This window comes from Rhinopithecus bieti, unplaced genomic scaffold, assembly GCF_001698545.2.
Source record: "Rhinopithecus bieti isolate Rb0 unplaced genomic scaffold, ASM169854v2 scaffold_30917, whole genome shotgun sequence".
In the NCBI taxonomy this organism is placed as follows: domain Eukaryota; kingdom Metazoa; phylum Chordata; class Mammalia; order Primates; family Cercopithecidae; genus Rhinopithecus; species Rhinopithecus bieti.
Window position 1 is genome coordinate 199,676 of NW_016813304.1, and position 16,342 is coordinate 216,017.

Here is a 16,342-nt window from a genome sequence, read left to right on the forward strand (position 1 = left end):
CCATGTATACTTGAAAATGTATCTTCTGTTGTTTTTTGGGTAGTACACTCTGTATATTTGTTAGTTCAAGTCAGTTTATAGTGTTTCTCAAGTCTTCTATTTCCTTTTTAATCTTTTTTCTAGTATTTCTGTTAATAAAATTGGGGTGAAATCTCCAATAATTATTCTTGATCTATTTCTCTTTCACTTCTGTATTTGCTTCATATATTTTGAGGCTCTAACTGTTGTAGTTTTTGCTCATTTAGTAACTTTTGAACTAATTTTGTAAAGTCTATATTCCATGTTGTGTTTACCTGCATGAATCTGTTCCCTCAGCTTAGTGGTCAGCTTGTGATATCACAGAGATTTTCTTAAATGCCTTGAAACATAAAAATAATATCAAAAAACAAAAAAAAAAAAAAAAAAAAAATAATATCAAAAACAAAAACCATCACTTGGTCTCTGCAGATGCATTGTGTGTATTAGGGCACACTCACTCAGTCAGACACTTTTAACTCTACATTATTCTTCACTTCTTGCTTGTGTAGCACCTGAAGGTCAGTTAGAGATAAGAGTTAGGGCTTTCTCAGGTCTTTCTAAACATGTCTTCAGTCTTCCAGATTTTCAGAAATACGTGGGAGCTTTCAAAATCCCTTATTCCCTCAAAGCATATCATTCTTCAGCATCTCAACTGTTATTTATTATCTCAGACAGCAGTAGCTAATACATTTTCCATGAAATGTTTTTGACAAATACACCCCAGGTAGCCAACTCAGTTCTGAGTGACTTTTGAGCTAGGTAAAATAAGGGCAAGCCCTATGAGCAGGTTTTTCAGAGAGCCACCAGACAAACCAAAGAAACAACCAAAAGACTTTCTTCAGTTCTGTATTACCCTGCAACCTCTCATTTGTCTTTTCTACTAGATTTCTCAAGAATAGTCTATAATCATGATCATATTCCCACCTCAAACCTATGTTTTTTAACTCATATGATGGGCAGAATAGCAGCCCCCAAAGATATCCACGTCTTAGTCCTTGGATACATGGCAAGAAGGACTCTGCAGATGTGATTAAAATCAAGGACCTTAAGATGAGGGAGAGCATCCTGAATTATCCAGGTGATCACAATCTAATTACATGAATCCTGAAAAGTGAGGAACCTTTCCCAGTGTGGTGAGATAGTGAGAAGCACCATGAGTGAGCAAGAGCTATGACAACAGAATAAAGTGTCAGAGATGTGGCAGTGTGAAAAGGACTTGGCCCATTGTTGCTAGCTTTGAAGACATGGGAAGGGGAACATAAGTCCCAGAAAGAAAACGGTACCACCTTTACCTTGATTTTAGCTGAGGGAGACCCGTGTTGGATCTCTGATCTACAGACTTGTAGAATAATACATTCATGTTGTTTTAAGCCACCAAGTTTGTGGTAATTTATTATAGTAGCAATAGAAAACTAATACAACTCACTACAAAGAAGCACCCCTCAAATCCTCTAAAACTGCTCCAACTAAACCTTAAAATTACTCCTAATCAACAATTTCAATGAATTATTTTTAATATTGATCTTAATAGGACCTTTTTGTTATACCATTGTTGAACATTCACTTCTTGAAAATTTCTCCTTTCTTAACTCAGATACCAATCTTTTCTGGTTCTCTGATTTCCTAGATTATTACTTTCTAGGCTGCTTATCAGGCTTCTCTTCTTTTACTCATTAAAAAATATTTTTTAGACAAAGACTAAATATAACCACGATACCAACGCAATCACTCTCCCCAATCAATAATTCCTCATTAAATATCCAGTTCATGGCCTCATGTCTTATAAGGTCCACACATTCACATGATTTAAAAAACTTAAAAGATGTATAACTAATCTCCATATCACTTTGCCATACTCCTCCCTATTCCCTTAAAAACTAGACTGTCTTATAGTTTCCCAGTCTGGATTTTACAAATGGTATTATCATGGTATAGTTCAACATGTTCCACTATCCTCTATATTTCCTGTAACTGATAGTTACATCTAGACCAGCTCTTAAATATTGATGCTCCCCAAGGATTTGTATTTCTCCTACTTCTCTGTCCATACATATAAGCTTCCAAATCTTTTCTTTCTGAACACTGAAGGCATACTGTTAACTATGTATTGGTTTATTCATTGTGGAACTCCCACAGGAACCTCAAATAAAATGTGCCACATAATTAAAGTATTACAACTTCTCTCCCCACTCCCAAATTCCACTCATGCAGGCCAGTACATGTGAATTTATGTCAAAAGGTATCCTATTTATAAGTTTATAATTCCTCTAGGTTCAAACTCCTGCTTTCCCACTGCTCATTCTCTAACACCTAATCTATCACAATAGCCTAACTGGTTTTTCTATTTTCAGAACCCTCAGATCTCTCTCCTTTAAGTGAGACATCAGTAAACTTTTTCTGTAAAGGGGCAGATAACAAATATTTTAGACTTTGCGGACAATACAGTCTCTGCTACAAGTACCCAACTCTCCTCATAGCACAAAAGCAATCATAGACAAAATGTAAATGGACATAGCTATGTTCCAATAACACTTTTTTAAAAAAAATATGTGGCCCATGTGCCATATTTTACCAACTCTTGCTCTAAATTGATGTCAACATAATATTTTTAACTGGCAAATCAAACTGTCTCACTCCCCTACCCAATCTGTGAGATCTAATTCTCTATTTCTATTACCTACAGAATAAAGTCAAGGCTGCCTAATAGAGTAGTATAAAGTCCTTCAAGATCTGGCACCTGATACCCTCTGACCTCAAAAAAAGATAGTTTCTCTTTACATGGGAAAGGTCAAGTATTTTACCTTCAATTTTTTTATATTCTTACCTTCACCTTCAAGCATTTCAATCACATCTTCTATGAGGGTCACCATATCTTTACTGTTGTTTGGATGTTGTAAATTCACCCACGTTCTGACTTCTTCAGGCAGGATTGCCAGGAATTGTTCCAGCACCAGCAGTTCTATAATCTGCTTCTTTGTATGAATCTCTGGTCTCAGCCATTGAAGACAGAGCTCCCAGAGTTGGCTCAGGGCTTCATGGGGCCCAGACACTTTCAAATACTGGAAATGCCTGAACTTTTGACGAGATGCCTCAGAGTCATGTGTCTCCACGACAGGGATAGTTTCCTGCTGCCAAGAGATATCTGCTCTCAGAACCTCTCTTTGTTCATGTAGAGACAGGTTTTGAGGTTTTGAGATAGCCATCAACTTGCTCAGAGGCTGCATCGTCCTAAATAGAACTCCCACAGTAGTTCAAATCCACCTTACTAGATTGCAGTAATTCTCAGGCTTGAGCTAAGCACCTGTGTACTATATGCAGTGTGATTTAAGCCAAGTTATTTCACGGTAAGAAGGAAAGCTCCAGGAACTTTATACACAAAGCCAGTATTCAGATACCTGAGCAACTGAAAAAAGATAGAAATTAACCCACAGGTAACAAACATATATTAGCATAGTTTTAAAACATAACTACTGCTATTAAAATTGCCTAAGAAAAATACATATCTGGATTCTCTATTTTATTTTCCTTTCTTAAAACTAGAAAATATGCTTTCCCTTTCTCCTAACCAGTTTCCCAAAGGACACACACAGATAAATAGATATACCAAAACAGATGATGAAGAGTCCTTTGATTTAAAAAGACTTCATATTGAATTACAATTAGATTTATTCTATATCAGGTAGCAAACCATTTTTACCTTAAAATTAAGCAACACTAAACTTTAGGTAGGATATTAAGGTTTCAGAATAGATATGACTGAAAAACCTTATCCCAAGTTCTTATTAAATGCTAATAAAATTCTATGAGTGAAACTGACAATAGCACTAGAAATTAAGGTAAGAGACAATTGTTTAAAATATACTAGAATAATATCCATAAACTATTATTAGTAATAAATCAAAAAGTGGATTCCCAGACTACAGTGAAAAGTTTGTATCTGTTAGGGCTTACTATGGACAATTATGCAATGCCCACCAGGGATGTCTTAGGCGCAACTGAACATTTAGACTCACAAGATTACTATTAGTCTTATTTGGCACCAATTTACTCAGAAGGCAAAAAACAACTTCCTAGCAGAATAATACGCATTTTTCTTCAGTGTGAGTCTTTGCAGAGTGTAGCTCAAGTGCAGGGAGATGAGACCCATAAACGTGGTATAGGAAACACTCTGACTCAAAAGAATTCCCCCAGGAGCCAATATCTCTCATAACAACTGAGCACAACTTTATGGGTTGTCTCAAAGAGTCTGCCAAATTATAGGTGTCACTACATTCAGGGCTGTCCAGATACAACTTTCTATTTGATTTACAGTTCTCCAAGTCCAGATGCAATTTACTATTCAGGTGTCATTTTGATTATGATCATCAAAGGTTAGTAGTTCTCAATCAGGAGAGTTTGCCAACAGGGGAAATTTGGCAATGTCTAGAGACAGTTTTGATTGTTATAGCTAGAGATTGTACCTGGCCTCTAGGAAGTCAAAGCCAGGGATGTTGCTAAATATCCTACACAGGATAGCCTCCTATAGCAAAGAATTACCCAGTCCAAAGTGTCGATAATTGCAAGGTTTAGAAACTCTGCTATAGGCGATATATAAATGAGAGTACATACTTTGGAGTCATAGATGCATGAGTTTATATCCCAGCTGTACTAGTTACTATATGTATAAAGCTGAGCATTTGCATTCTCAACTGTAAAATGGATATAAAAATATCTGATCAAATTATAGGTATTAAAAGAGCTCTCATCTCATTTCTTGATACACAGTAAGCACTCAGTAGATCATATGCACACATGTATGTTACAATGTTAGATCTTACATATTGGCCAAAAGTTTGTGTGACTTTGTCCATGGCAATGCCTGCCTGAATAGATCATTCAGCATTCAAATAAGTATTAGTGAACAGAGTAGGGGAAGGACACACAGAACTATTAAAAGATAGTTTAGTGGCAGATGAGTGGTAAGAGCCAGGTTTCTCAATGTTTGACTAGAAATTTACAGAAAACCAAGGGAAGGAGTCTAGAATGATCCTTGTGATAATGGATTAGAGCTGGAGACCTATGTGTGAACTTGTATTTGGCTGAATTGGATGAAGATGGTTACATAAATATTTACATATATGTATATATACATAGATTAGTATAAACACATATTTCCTTGCTCTGTTGGCTAAGTAGGTCTAGAAGCAAGAACAGCCCAGCAGCAAAAGAACAATTAGCTCCCAGATCTTGGTTTCTAATACCATTCTCCAATAGGAACCAGGATTTCTTGGAGAAATGGCTGATTCTAGGACTGAGGCTCATATAACATAAGCATGGAGCATCTTATAGTGCCAGAAAGTAAAGAAATGCTCAAAAATTTTTTTTAAAAAAAAGAAACTGAAACATTTATTGGGGCACATCAAAGGTACACAGGAGCCAAATGAAAGAGCTCCTTGTGGCCAAATCTGGAACAATATAAGCAACAGAATATTAGATTATTAAAACAAATTAATACTCATGAGCCACACTGATATAAATGGCAACTTATTAATAAATGGGGGAGAATAAATCTATGCAGAAAAATTCTGAATAATTTATGCAAATTCTCAGCCATCCACAAGGTAGAGCATAACTCCCCACCCCACCCCTTGAGTATGGACTCTGCATAAGAATTTCCTGCCAAAGAGGAAATGTTGGGGGAGGAGAAAGGTAAATTTACAGAGGAAAAACCTGACAAATACCACCTCAGCCACATGACCAAGATTAACATCAATAGCAATAAGTCATGTTGGCAGGATGTAGCCTTGAGACAATGTGATAAAAATGGCATTTTGCCTCTGTGATCTTCCTGCTCTAAACCCATAACCCCAGTCTAATAATGAGAAAAACATAAAATTCCAACAGATGGTCTCCATACTTAACCAATACTCCCTCATAACTGTCAGCATGATCAGAAACAAGGAATGTCTGAGAAACTGTCACAGCCAAGAGAAGCCTAAGGAGGCATGACAACAGAATGTAATGTGGTATACTGGATGGATTCTATATAAGAAAGACATTAGGTAAAAATTAAACTTATTCAAGTTTAAAGCATGGACTTTAGTTAATGTAGTATTATTAATTGCAACAAAGGTACTATACTAATGTAAAATATTACTAATAGGAAAAATTAGTGGAGGGGTGTATGGACACACTGTTGTACTATCTTCTCTATTTTCCTGTAACTTTATTCAATTTATTTAGAATTTTTTTTTCTCTGTGAATGCAAGCTAACCAAAGGATTTCCCACAGCAAGTGAAAAGCCACAGAGGCAGGTGTCTTCTGGCTTGAAAGATCCCTTTTATGTTGTCATGGCCCGGGGAGGAAAAGGGCAATGGTGCCTTTCTTGAGCTATTCCTGGGTCTCACTGGATAGAAAATTGCTTCCAGTTGCCCTGAAACAAGATTTCCTGCAATGAATCCCTCTGGGGTGCTCCTTGACATCTCCTCAAACTCGTAACACAAGTCCATCTTTCTCCTCATTCACATCTGCCAAGGCTCACCATAATACAATAGACTGAAAACCTGACACAACTGTTGACATTCACGCTCCTCCTGATCTGGCCTCATTAGCTCCACTTTTGATTTATGCAATTGCATTTGTTCAGGACACTAACAATTTCCAGGCACATCTTCCTTTACTTGCTCTAAAAATATACCACTCAGCCTTAACCCGTGAGGACACAAAACAAGCAACAATGAGGGTGCAACTGGCTCAGTGAAGTTTTCTGCAGATGAAAGGCCCACTTAGAGGACTCATGATCTCACCTGACATAGAAAACAAATTGGAACCACCTCTACACACAAGCTCAACTAAAGAAAACAAGCACAATGCTATGGGAAAAGAATCTCAGTAAACAAAATCTCTCCTTTTTTTTTTTTTCAGACGGAGTTTTCACTCTTGTTGCCCAGGCTGGAGTGCAATGCACAATCTCAGCTCACTGCAGCCTCTGCCTCCCAAGTTTAAGTGATTCTCCTGCCTCAGCCTCCCAAGTAGCTAGGATTACAGGCACCTGCCACCATGCCCAACTAATTTTTTGTATTTAGTAGAGATGGGGTTTTACCATGTTGGTCAGGCTCAAACTCCTGACTTCAGGTGATCCACCCACCTCAGCCTCCCAAAGTGCTGGGATTGCAGGTGTGAGCAACCAGCCGAGTGATCTCTTAAATATGACTGGTGGAATAGTCCTGAAGTAGTATCATTGAGTCCAACAAAAAAATGAACTATGGGCCCAGATACTTTGAAAGTAACAAAAATGGAGAAGGAAAAAATAAAAGCTCACAGGCCATATGTCAAAGACAAAATAGAAAAGCTTTATGCTAAAAGTAAAAGTAACAAAGATGTTAATTGCAACAATAAATGTACTGGGTAAAAATTTAAACTCAAACTATATAAAACTCAAAAGACATCCAAAATGAGAACTCCAAAACTGAAAGTAAAATAATTTTTAAAATATACTAGGCAAACAAAAAATATTCAAGAGTGTAGTGAATTAAAATTATAATGCATTAAAAGCACAAATACATTAGAGGAAACTAAATGATTATAACTCAATGAAATATAACTATCATTAAATGTACAACATACTTGAAACATTTTTAGCAAAATTCTCAGAAAACAAGAAATGAAGTCAACAATGATACAATAGAAATGGAATATTAGGTAACTTTCTTAGACTTTGACAGACAAAGTCGAAAAAGTAATAGTATAGCGGATATAAATAATATGCTTAGCCTAATAAATAGAACTAGATAAAATGTAGTTTCTATTCAAGCACCTATGGGAATATTTATGAAAGTGATTTATTAGGCTACCAAATAGAAAATCCTTGATAAATGGTAAACAAGAGTAGTGGAAACCACATTTATTACTAGAATGCACCAGAAATTAAAACCACATAGAAAAAACAATTTCACCTACTTTAAAATTCAAATGTTTGCTACTAAAAAAAAAAGAAAAAGAAAAAAAGAAGAGAATCAAAAGTACAACTGCAAAGTATCTAAAAACAGTAAAAACATTGTACGTCAAAATCTAAAGAGCATAGCTGAAGCTCCTGATAGGCAATGGAAAAGCCTTACATATAATTAAACAAGAATGAGATGCATTAACTATCCAACTCAGGAAATAAAAAAAAGCAACAAATATACTGGGAGGTTTGTAGGTGAAAAATACAAATTAATGAATTACTCACTGTAAACAGTTACAGAGCTAGGACAGGGAGAGACGTTCAGGATGGCATGCCGCATTTAATTAAGATTTCCGAGGTGGAACAGTTTGGATGATAGAGATCCAAGGTGTGACGTGACTTCAAGTAGCTTAAATGGTAAGTCATGAACACTGGAATATACAAAGCCAAGAAATATAACCGTTAAACTCTAAAGTACTGAATAGATGCCTCTGATATAAAGGTGGGATTCAGGATTAAGACACAGAGCCGGTGCCACTGTGACGGAGGGACCCGAACGTCATAGTGGAGGGTTAGACGAAGATAATCAGGTGGCACCAGTTCTACGGTTTTACGGCCGCAAGGAACTTGAACAGCTGCTAATTATGGAAAAAGGGTACTGTCTGTGAAGAGGGTTATTTCTAACCAAACAGGTTGTAGGTGGAACAGCTGCTTGAGGTAAGAACCACCTGGCGAGATTAGCTCAGATAAAGAGGAACAGAAAACAGTTTGCAAATAAGTGACTGAATATAAGTCACTTATAGTAAATGGAGAAATAACTATATTAAAATAAGTACGATACTTGGAGGTTTTCATGTTTTAGGGAGGTGGCCAGGAATGACTGGGAAAACAAGGCAATATGGAATTAAAACTCCATTGTCAGTCACACTTGGTTTTTCCATAAGGCATCAATACCAGCCATTCCCAAGCCAGCTGATCATAACATACTAACCACTTTGAGCGTCTGGAGACTGCCCCTATTACAGAATGGAAGAGGCCACAGGAGTGTGGTTAAATCCTTGCTTTAGCGGAGCTGGATCCTGACCCTAGCCGTCCCGCCGCCCATCCCTAGCCCTCTGTCGCTGCTCTCACGCTTGTCTTACTTCCGCAGCCCACGTTTCCATCCCTCCAGTCAGCTCGCGCCCTCCGCCGGGTTCTCAGGCACAGACCTTGGAGGGCAGCGTGGAAATTGGGTAACTGCAAGCAAGCTGAGGGGAGCTGCACGTTCCGCATGGACGCCCTCAAGCGTGATTCCCAATCCCAAGCCCCCGCGTGCCCACTGCCCACCAACGAGGGTGATACCTGTGAGCCACCGCTCCTCTTCAGGGGCCCGTTCAGTCACTCCCAAGCGCCAGGTCTGAGAGGAGCCGCGGAATCTCTGTCTTGGACAGTGAAGGGAGCTGGTGTTGGTAATCACGCTGCAACTAGGAATCCCTGACCTCGCGAACCCTCAACTCACAGCCCGCTCTGAGTTTCATATATTGCGACCGTACAACTCGGCGCACTCTTGCGCACGCGCACCAGCTATGGAAGGAACCCCAGTAGCCCCCGCCACCTGGGTGGGTAAGGTAGAGCGGGTCTTTTCAAACCCCGCCCCTTTCTGCAGGCCCCGCCCACGCCTCACTCTTGGAACTCTGGCCCTGTGAATAGACTGACGAGGCGCTTCTGATGGCTTAAAGAAATAAGCGTCATACTTCCGGCGCTTCCTCATCCCGTCTGGGAAAACGAGTCCAAATCGCCTTTCTTTTCCCCACACCTCATTTGTCTGCAATCAAAAACAATGACAATTTCATCAAGACATTGTCTGTGTCTTACATGGTCTTTATTGGTTTATTAGTTCACAGATTCATTCATTCAGTTTTGTATGGAAGTAAGAGGTCTTGCAGTTCGTTGTTCTGTTTTGGCTTGTTAAGAATTAGGTACTTTGTGGCATCCGAGAAGCACTGTCAGTTAGGTATTTGGATGTAAGCATCTGGGAGTTTAGAGATGTCTGGGGCTAGACCTGTAAAATTTGTGTCAATCTGCGTAGATGGTGATTGATGCTATTCATTGGAATAGGATTGCAGAGGGAGAGACAGAGAGGAAGAGAGAAAATAGAATAGAAGGAAATGGGCTGGGATTGGCCCGGGGAATACCAACAGGAAGGCGGACCTGCAAAAAAAAAAAAAAAAAAGGAGGAGGATCAGCCTGAGAGGTAGGAGGAAATCTGGTGGGTGCGGAGACACAGAGGGAAGGATGTGTGTGTCACAAAGTACAGAATGCTTGGTGACATTAAGTACATGATAATATGATTAGTGCTTGCACAGAGGCATGTAAACAGTGCTGTAGGAGCAGAGTGAAAGAACTTAAACCAGAGAGAGCTTTATATTTAGGCCAGGAGTTGACTAAGGTAAAACAAGATGACAACTTTGAACAGCTAGTGACACAAAAAAAACAAGGACACACCATATAGTTTCTTTTATTTGTTTGTTTTTAAATAGACTTTATTTTTTAGAGCAGTTTTGGATTTACAGTTTTGGAAACATTGAGAAGGTAATATAGAGAGTTACCTTTTACTCCACAACTAGTTTTCCCTATTATTACCCTCTTACATTATTATAGTATATTTGTTACAACTAAGAAAATAAAATAAAATATAAAATAAAAAAAGAAATAACATTGATACGTTATTAAGTCCACAATACTTTATTCTGATTTCTTCTTTTCTTTTTTCTTTCCTTTTATTTTTTCTTTCCTTTTCTTTTTTCCTTCCTTCCTTCTTCCTTTCTTTCTCTTTCTTTCTTTTTATTTTTTTTTCTTTTCTTTTCTTTCTTTCTCTTCCTTGCTTGCTTCTTTTCTTTCTTCTTTTTTTTGACTGGTTCTCACTCTGTCACCCAGGCTGCTAGGCTGGAGTGCAGTGGTGTGACAGCTCACTGTAGCCTGGAGCTCCCCGAGCTCATGTGATCCTCCCATCTCAGCCTCCCAAGTAGCTGGAACTACAGGTGCTTGTCACCAGGCCTGGCTAATTATTTTTTTTTTTTTTTTTTTTTTGTATTTTTTGTAGAGATGGATTTTTGCCATGTTGTCCAGGTTGGTAAAGACCAGATTTCTTTAGTTGGTTTATTTGTTTTGTTTTTATCTTTTTTCTTTTCTCTGATGCAGGATCCCAATTGGAATATCACATTACATTTGGTTGTCATGTCTCTTTAGGCTCTTCTTGACTGTGACGGTTTCTCATACTTTCTTTGTGTTTGATAACCTTGGCAGTGTTGAGGAGTACTGGTCAAGCATTTTGTATGATCTCCCTCTATTGGGAGTTTTCTGATGTTTTTCCTGTGGTTAGACTGGAGATGAAGGTCACAGAGATAGAGTACCATTTTTATTACATCACATCACAGGTACATACTATCAACATGACTTATCATTGTTGTTGTTCAGTTTGATCACCCGGCTCAGGTTGTTTTTGTCAGAAGACATATATTTTTTTCTTTCCAACAGTGGCAATGGATGCAGCAATATTCAGTTTCCAGAATCAGCAGCTCTGGCAGCAGTGTCCTGTCCTGATGGTGTTGGCAGGTAAATCATGCCTCTAGTGCTAAATGGAAGTCTTGTCTTCATAGGACCAATTCTGTGGTACGATTTTGGTCTGTGGTTCTGGTTACATGGCTCAAATATTATTTCAATATTTTTACTTTTAACTTAAATCATGCTTAGTTTCTGTTACTTGAAACTAAAAACCCTGACTGATGTATCATCATTGTGATGATTTCTTGGTGTATGTATTAAATATGTTTTCATTAGAAATTTTTTGAGTCTTTATTTTCCCCTTCCCTCCCTAGCATGGGAAGTAGTGGTTTCATGCAGACAGCTTTGTGAAGAAGCCCCACTGGCATCTATTTTGGTGGAATGAGTGGGAACATAATTCTCAATGTGTCAGTAATCCATTGCTGCATACAGACCATTTCAAAATTTAGTGCTTTAAAACAGCAATCATTTTATTTTACTCAGGAGTGTGTTTGAAATGTGGTCAGAAGGGAATGGCAGTTATCATTAATGTCGATATTTAAGAATGACCATGGGAATGAGTAGCTGAAATCATTAAAGAAGCGAGGAATAAGGAATCTCAGAATGCAAACTATTTGAATATTTCATTCTATGTGAAAATTAAAATAACCAAGAACTATAACATAGGAGCAGTATCTTTGGGAAAGTGGCAGTGAGTCAGGGGCTAGAATCTGCAAGGAATGGGTGGGGGAGTAGCCTAAGCATCTAAAATAAAATAAAATGAATAAAACCCCCACAATCCCACTTTCCTAACCACACCTCATTTCCTCCTTCTCCCTCATGGCAAAACATCTCCAAATGTCTGTTTACATTTTCTTATTTTTCCTCTATTCACTGAAATAGATCTCATCTAGATCATAACTAGCAGCCAAAGTTACCAAAGTCAACTAAAAATTTCCTATCCTTCTCTATATCACCTCAACTAACACATATCATTTGAATGAAGGTTTTCAGTGATTATCATACCCCAGATTAAAGTTTGCCTATTGTGGTACAGTTCCAGTAAATTTTTAAAAGATAGTAAAAAATATGTATTAAAATACATAATGTCTCAGTCATTACTCTGGGTATATAAAATACACTCAGAATTGGATAAGATAAAATGAAATAAAAGATCAATAGCTGGTTTTAAAATGGATGTATGTATGTATGAATTAAAGAAGAAAGAAATAAGTACAGCTATTGGATAGCTCTTCACTGGAGGGGACTTCTACACAGTCAATCTGAGGTCTGTGGTTTCTGGACCCCATGTGCATGATGGCTGTAGAATAGTTACCATAGAAAACCACCTCTAAACATGTGAATGTTAGAAGTTTAAGTGAAAGAGCGAAGTGGCTACCAGCCAGTGTATTTGTATTACGGTTTTATGAGGAACTGAAGTAGACTCTGGAATTGACTATTTTAGAGAAGTTGGGCCACAGTGTGACATGGTGTGCAGGCATTGAAGCCTATGGAGGGGTCACCCTAGAATTGGTAAACTCTAATTTCTAAAATTCTAATTTCTTTTTTGTTTTTTAAAGAAATACTCATTAGGTAAATTGGGCTCATTCAAAAGAGGATGACCAAGATGAATACAGGGTACCAAAGCATGTTAGATAAAGAAATTGTAAAGAAACTAATGGCAGTTGGCAGAGACAATTGAATTTGGGCAAATACAGAAATTGACCTAGTGTGTTCTGGTACAGAAGAATAACGACAATTGCTCTAAGACTAAAACTAGAGAAACTAGGTTGAAGACAGAGGAAAAGTAATTTTGACTTATGAGGAAGATCTCTGTAATAGTAAAAACTACCTTTATATGAAAGAGAGTGGCCCAATGGAGTAAGGACCTGTATCATTCCTGGTTAGGCAAATGCTGAACAATTATTCGATAGAGATATTATGGAATAATTTAAGTCTCAGGTATGTGGTTGGACTATATTACTATTGAATTCCCTTTTTACTCTGATAGTCTATGCTTACATGAAATTTGAGGTGATTATATAAAATTTTGGGGGATTTTCAGGAGAGAATATGAAGAACTAGGAAGTATTATTTTCTCTGATACCTTTTCACAAGCTGAAATGCTCTAGGATCTAATGAACCCAGTATTAAAGATTCTTACAGATACTTCAATTGTTTTAATCAGAGCCTATTCTAAGGTTTGTATGCTGAAGACATACAAACTTGAGATGTCTTTGATGTTAGACTTATGCTTGGAATTTGTATTAGCTGTTATTTCAGAATAATCTGGTTGAAACCTCCTAGATTCAATTGTGACTGTGCTTAAAACATGCCCATGGCCGCTGAATTAACTACAAACTCCTCACAGTAGCACCCAACACCTTTTACAATCAGGAAATGACCTAACTTTTCATGCTTTTATTTTTTTCCTATGTTCTTGTTTATATTGTAGTATTCACAGTTTTTAGAACATGTTCATTTTCATACTTCTTCCTGAAATAACCTAATTCATAATTGCCTACTAAAATCTTGCTCCTTTTTAAAGGATGTTACCATAGCTCTAAAAGTCAGACTCAGAGGTCTATGCCTATGAGAGAAGGACTTTCTCTCAGCTAGTTTCCTGAGAACCCCTTTAACATCTTTGTTCCTCAGTCTATAAATTATGGGGTTCAACATTGGAGTCACCACTGTATAGAACACAGATATCATTTTATCCCATTCTTTTGTAGTCTTGGAGTTTGGTCGCATGTAGGTGAATATTCCTGACTTATAGAAGAGGACAACAACAATAAGATGGGAGCCACCGGTGGAAAAAGCCTTCAGCCTTCCTTCCCCAGACTGCATCTGGATAACAGTGGAGATAATATTCCAATGAGAAACAAGAATCAGGGAGACAGGGGCCAGGAGAATTACTACGCTCATTGAAAAGATGGCCATTGCTGTGTTGTAAGTGTCTGCGGAAGCCAGCTTCAGGAGGACGGGAGGTTCGCAAAAGTAGTGATTGATTATATTCTGTCCCCAGTAGGGAAGATGGAAAGTAAAGCTGGTATCTACTAAAGACGCTAGTGCCCCACTGGCCCAGGACCCGAAGGACAGCCAGAGACACACCCGTTGGGTCATGATGGTGGAGTAGCGCAAGGGCTTGCAGACAGCCACATACCGGTCATAGGACATCACAGCCAGCAGCACACACTTTCTACACCCAACCAGAAGAAAGACAATTATCTGTGTCATACACCCATAAAAAGAAATGGTTTTCCTCTTTACCAGGAAGTGAACCAACACTTGAGGGACAATGCTAGTAGAGAAACAGAGATCTGCAAAGGAGAGATTTATAAGAAAAAAATACACGGGAGTGTGAAGGCGAGAATCCAGGAAGATGAGAATGATGATGAGCAGATTTCCAAGCACAGTCAGCAGATGAATGATGAAGAAAAGGATAAATAGCAGGATCTGGGTCTACAAGTCCTGTGAAAGGCCCAGGAAGATAAACTTGGACACAAAGGTTTGGTGTTCTTCTCCCATTGATACTTTTGCCTGTTTACCTGTTTGGCACAAGAAGAAAGAACACATTTTTGTTGGGTCTATGACATCAAATCTTGTAGAAGAGGGTCATGTTAAAACTGACACCTAGTTGAGTATTTCTAGCTCTTTGCTATCCAGCTTGTTCTGATTAACAATAAATGCATATATTTATTATTATTAATTGGTTGCAATTTAAACCAAGTTAGTTATTTTCCAAATCCTCTCTCCACAGTACTGCTTTTTAATAAAGTATAATACTGTTAAAGCCCTCTTGGCTAGTTCTGATGTAAGGATGTTAGAGTTCATGTGGATTTTCTAACTGGCTATAAATATACTGTTAGGAAATGACTGTATATACTGTTAGGACTATCCTTATGTGGAAAACTCTACCACTAACTATTTAAAATACCACATATTTAATTATAACATATACTTCAAAAGTGTGAAGTGGTTTTCAGGAATCAAACTTAATTTGACCTATTAAGAAGCAACAGACTTTTGCTGGGTTTAAAAGTAAAGCCTTAGCTATCCTACACTAAAGGCCAAACTGTTTGGATTAAGAAATAAAATATTAAAATTAAAGCAATACAAAAGAAAAAATAAATTAAAATTTTGTGATATTTGGATAGGACCAGACTTGAAAACACAAATACTTTCTAAGAAACCATGAAGAAAAATATGTGCAGAATTTGCCACACAAATTGAAAGACTACTGTGAGATAATAGAATCATAAGATAAGCCACAAACCGAGAAAAATGTTGGAGGGAGATGTCAGAAAAAAATTTAAATAATTTTATTTTTCTTCAACTTTTATTTTAGAATTAAGGTACATGTGCAAGTTTGTTACAAAATTTGGAGTACAAATGCTAAGGTTTGGTGTACAAATGAATCTGCCACCCAAGTAGTGAGCATAGTATCCAAGAAGTAGTTTTTCAGCCATTTCCCCCAACCTCGCCCTCCCCACTCTAGTCGTCCCCGGTGTCTGTTGTTCCCATCTTTATGTCAATGTGTACCCAATGTTTAGCTCCCACTTACAAGTAAGAACATGCGGTATTTGGTTTTCTGTTCCTTCCTTAGTTCGCTTAGGATAATGGCTTTGAGCTGCATCCATGTTGCTGTGAAGAACATGATTTCATTCTTTTTCATGGCTGCATAGTATTCCATTGTGTATATGTTACACTTTTTTTTTTTTTTAAATATACTGTAAGTTCTAGGGTACATGTGCATAACGTGCAGGTTTGTTACATATGTATACTTGTGCCATGTTGGTGTGCTGCACCCATCAACTCGTCAGCACCCATCAATTCATCATTTATATCATGTATAACTCCCCAATGCAATCCCTCCCT

The 16,342-nt window shown here is 37.8% G+C and overlaps 2 protein-coding genes across 3 annotated transcripts in view; both read right to left on the reverse strand.

The window, feature by feature from the left end:
* Positions 1–9,629, reverse strand: part of ZNF215 (zinc finger protein 215) — a 30,229-nt gene extending 20,600 nt beyond the window's left edge. For both annotated transcript variants that reach the window (XM_017847966.1, XM_017847965.1), the window contains exons 1-3: positions 9,284–9,629; positions 8,228–8,373; positions 2,843–3,421 (exon numbers count right to left, since the gene is read on the reverse strand). In XM_017847966.1, coding sequence (XP_017703455.1) covers positions 2,843–3,242 — 400 coding nt within the window. In that variant the 5' untranslated portion in view covers positions 3,243–3,421; positions 8,228–8,373; positions 9,284–9,629. The remainder of the gene's footprint in view (positions 1–2,842; positions 3,422–8,227; positions 8,374–9,283) is intronic.
* On the reverse strand, positions 9,456–15,125 carry OR2D3 (olfactory receptor family 2 subfamily D member 3). The gene is made up of 2 exons (XM_017847962.1): positions 14,021–15,125; positions 9,456–9,746 (listed from the first exon to the last, which is right to left on the reverse strand). Exons 1-2 carry the CDS (start codon positions 14,699–14,701, stop codon positions 9,456–9,458), a joined length of 972 nt encoding a protein of 323 aa, XP_017703451.1. The 5' UTR covers positions 14,702–15,125.
* Positions 15,126–16,342: the final 1,217 nt, after the last annotated feature.

What these genes read in the sequence shown, in the direction of transcription:
- OR2D3 (XM_017847962.1), bottom strand. Translation starts at nt 14,701, where the DNA reads ATGACACAGATAATTGTCTTTCTTCTGGTTGGGTGTAGAAAGTGTGTG. An exon ending in GTCTGACTTTTAGAGCTATG is followed by an intron (nt 9,747 to 14,020) that starts GTAACATCCTTT and finishes TTTTGATTGCAG; the next exon opens with ACAAATGAGGTGTGGGGAAA.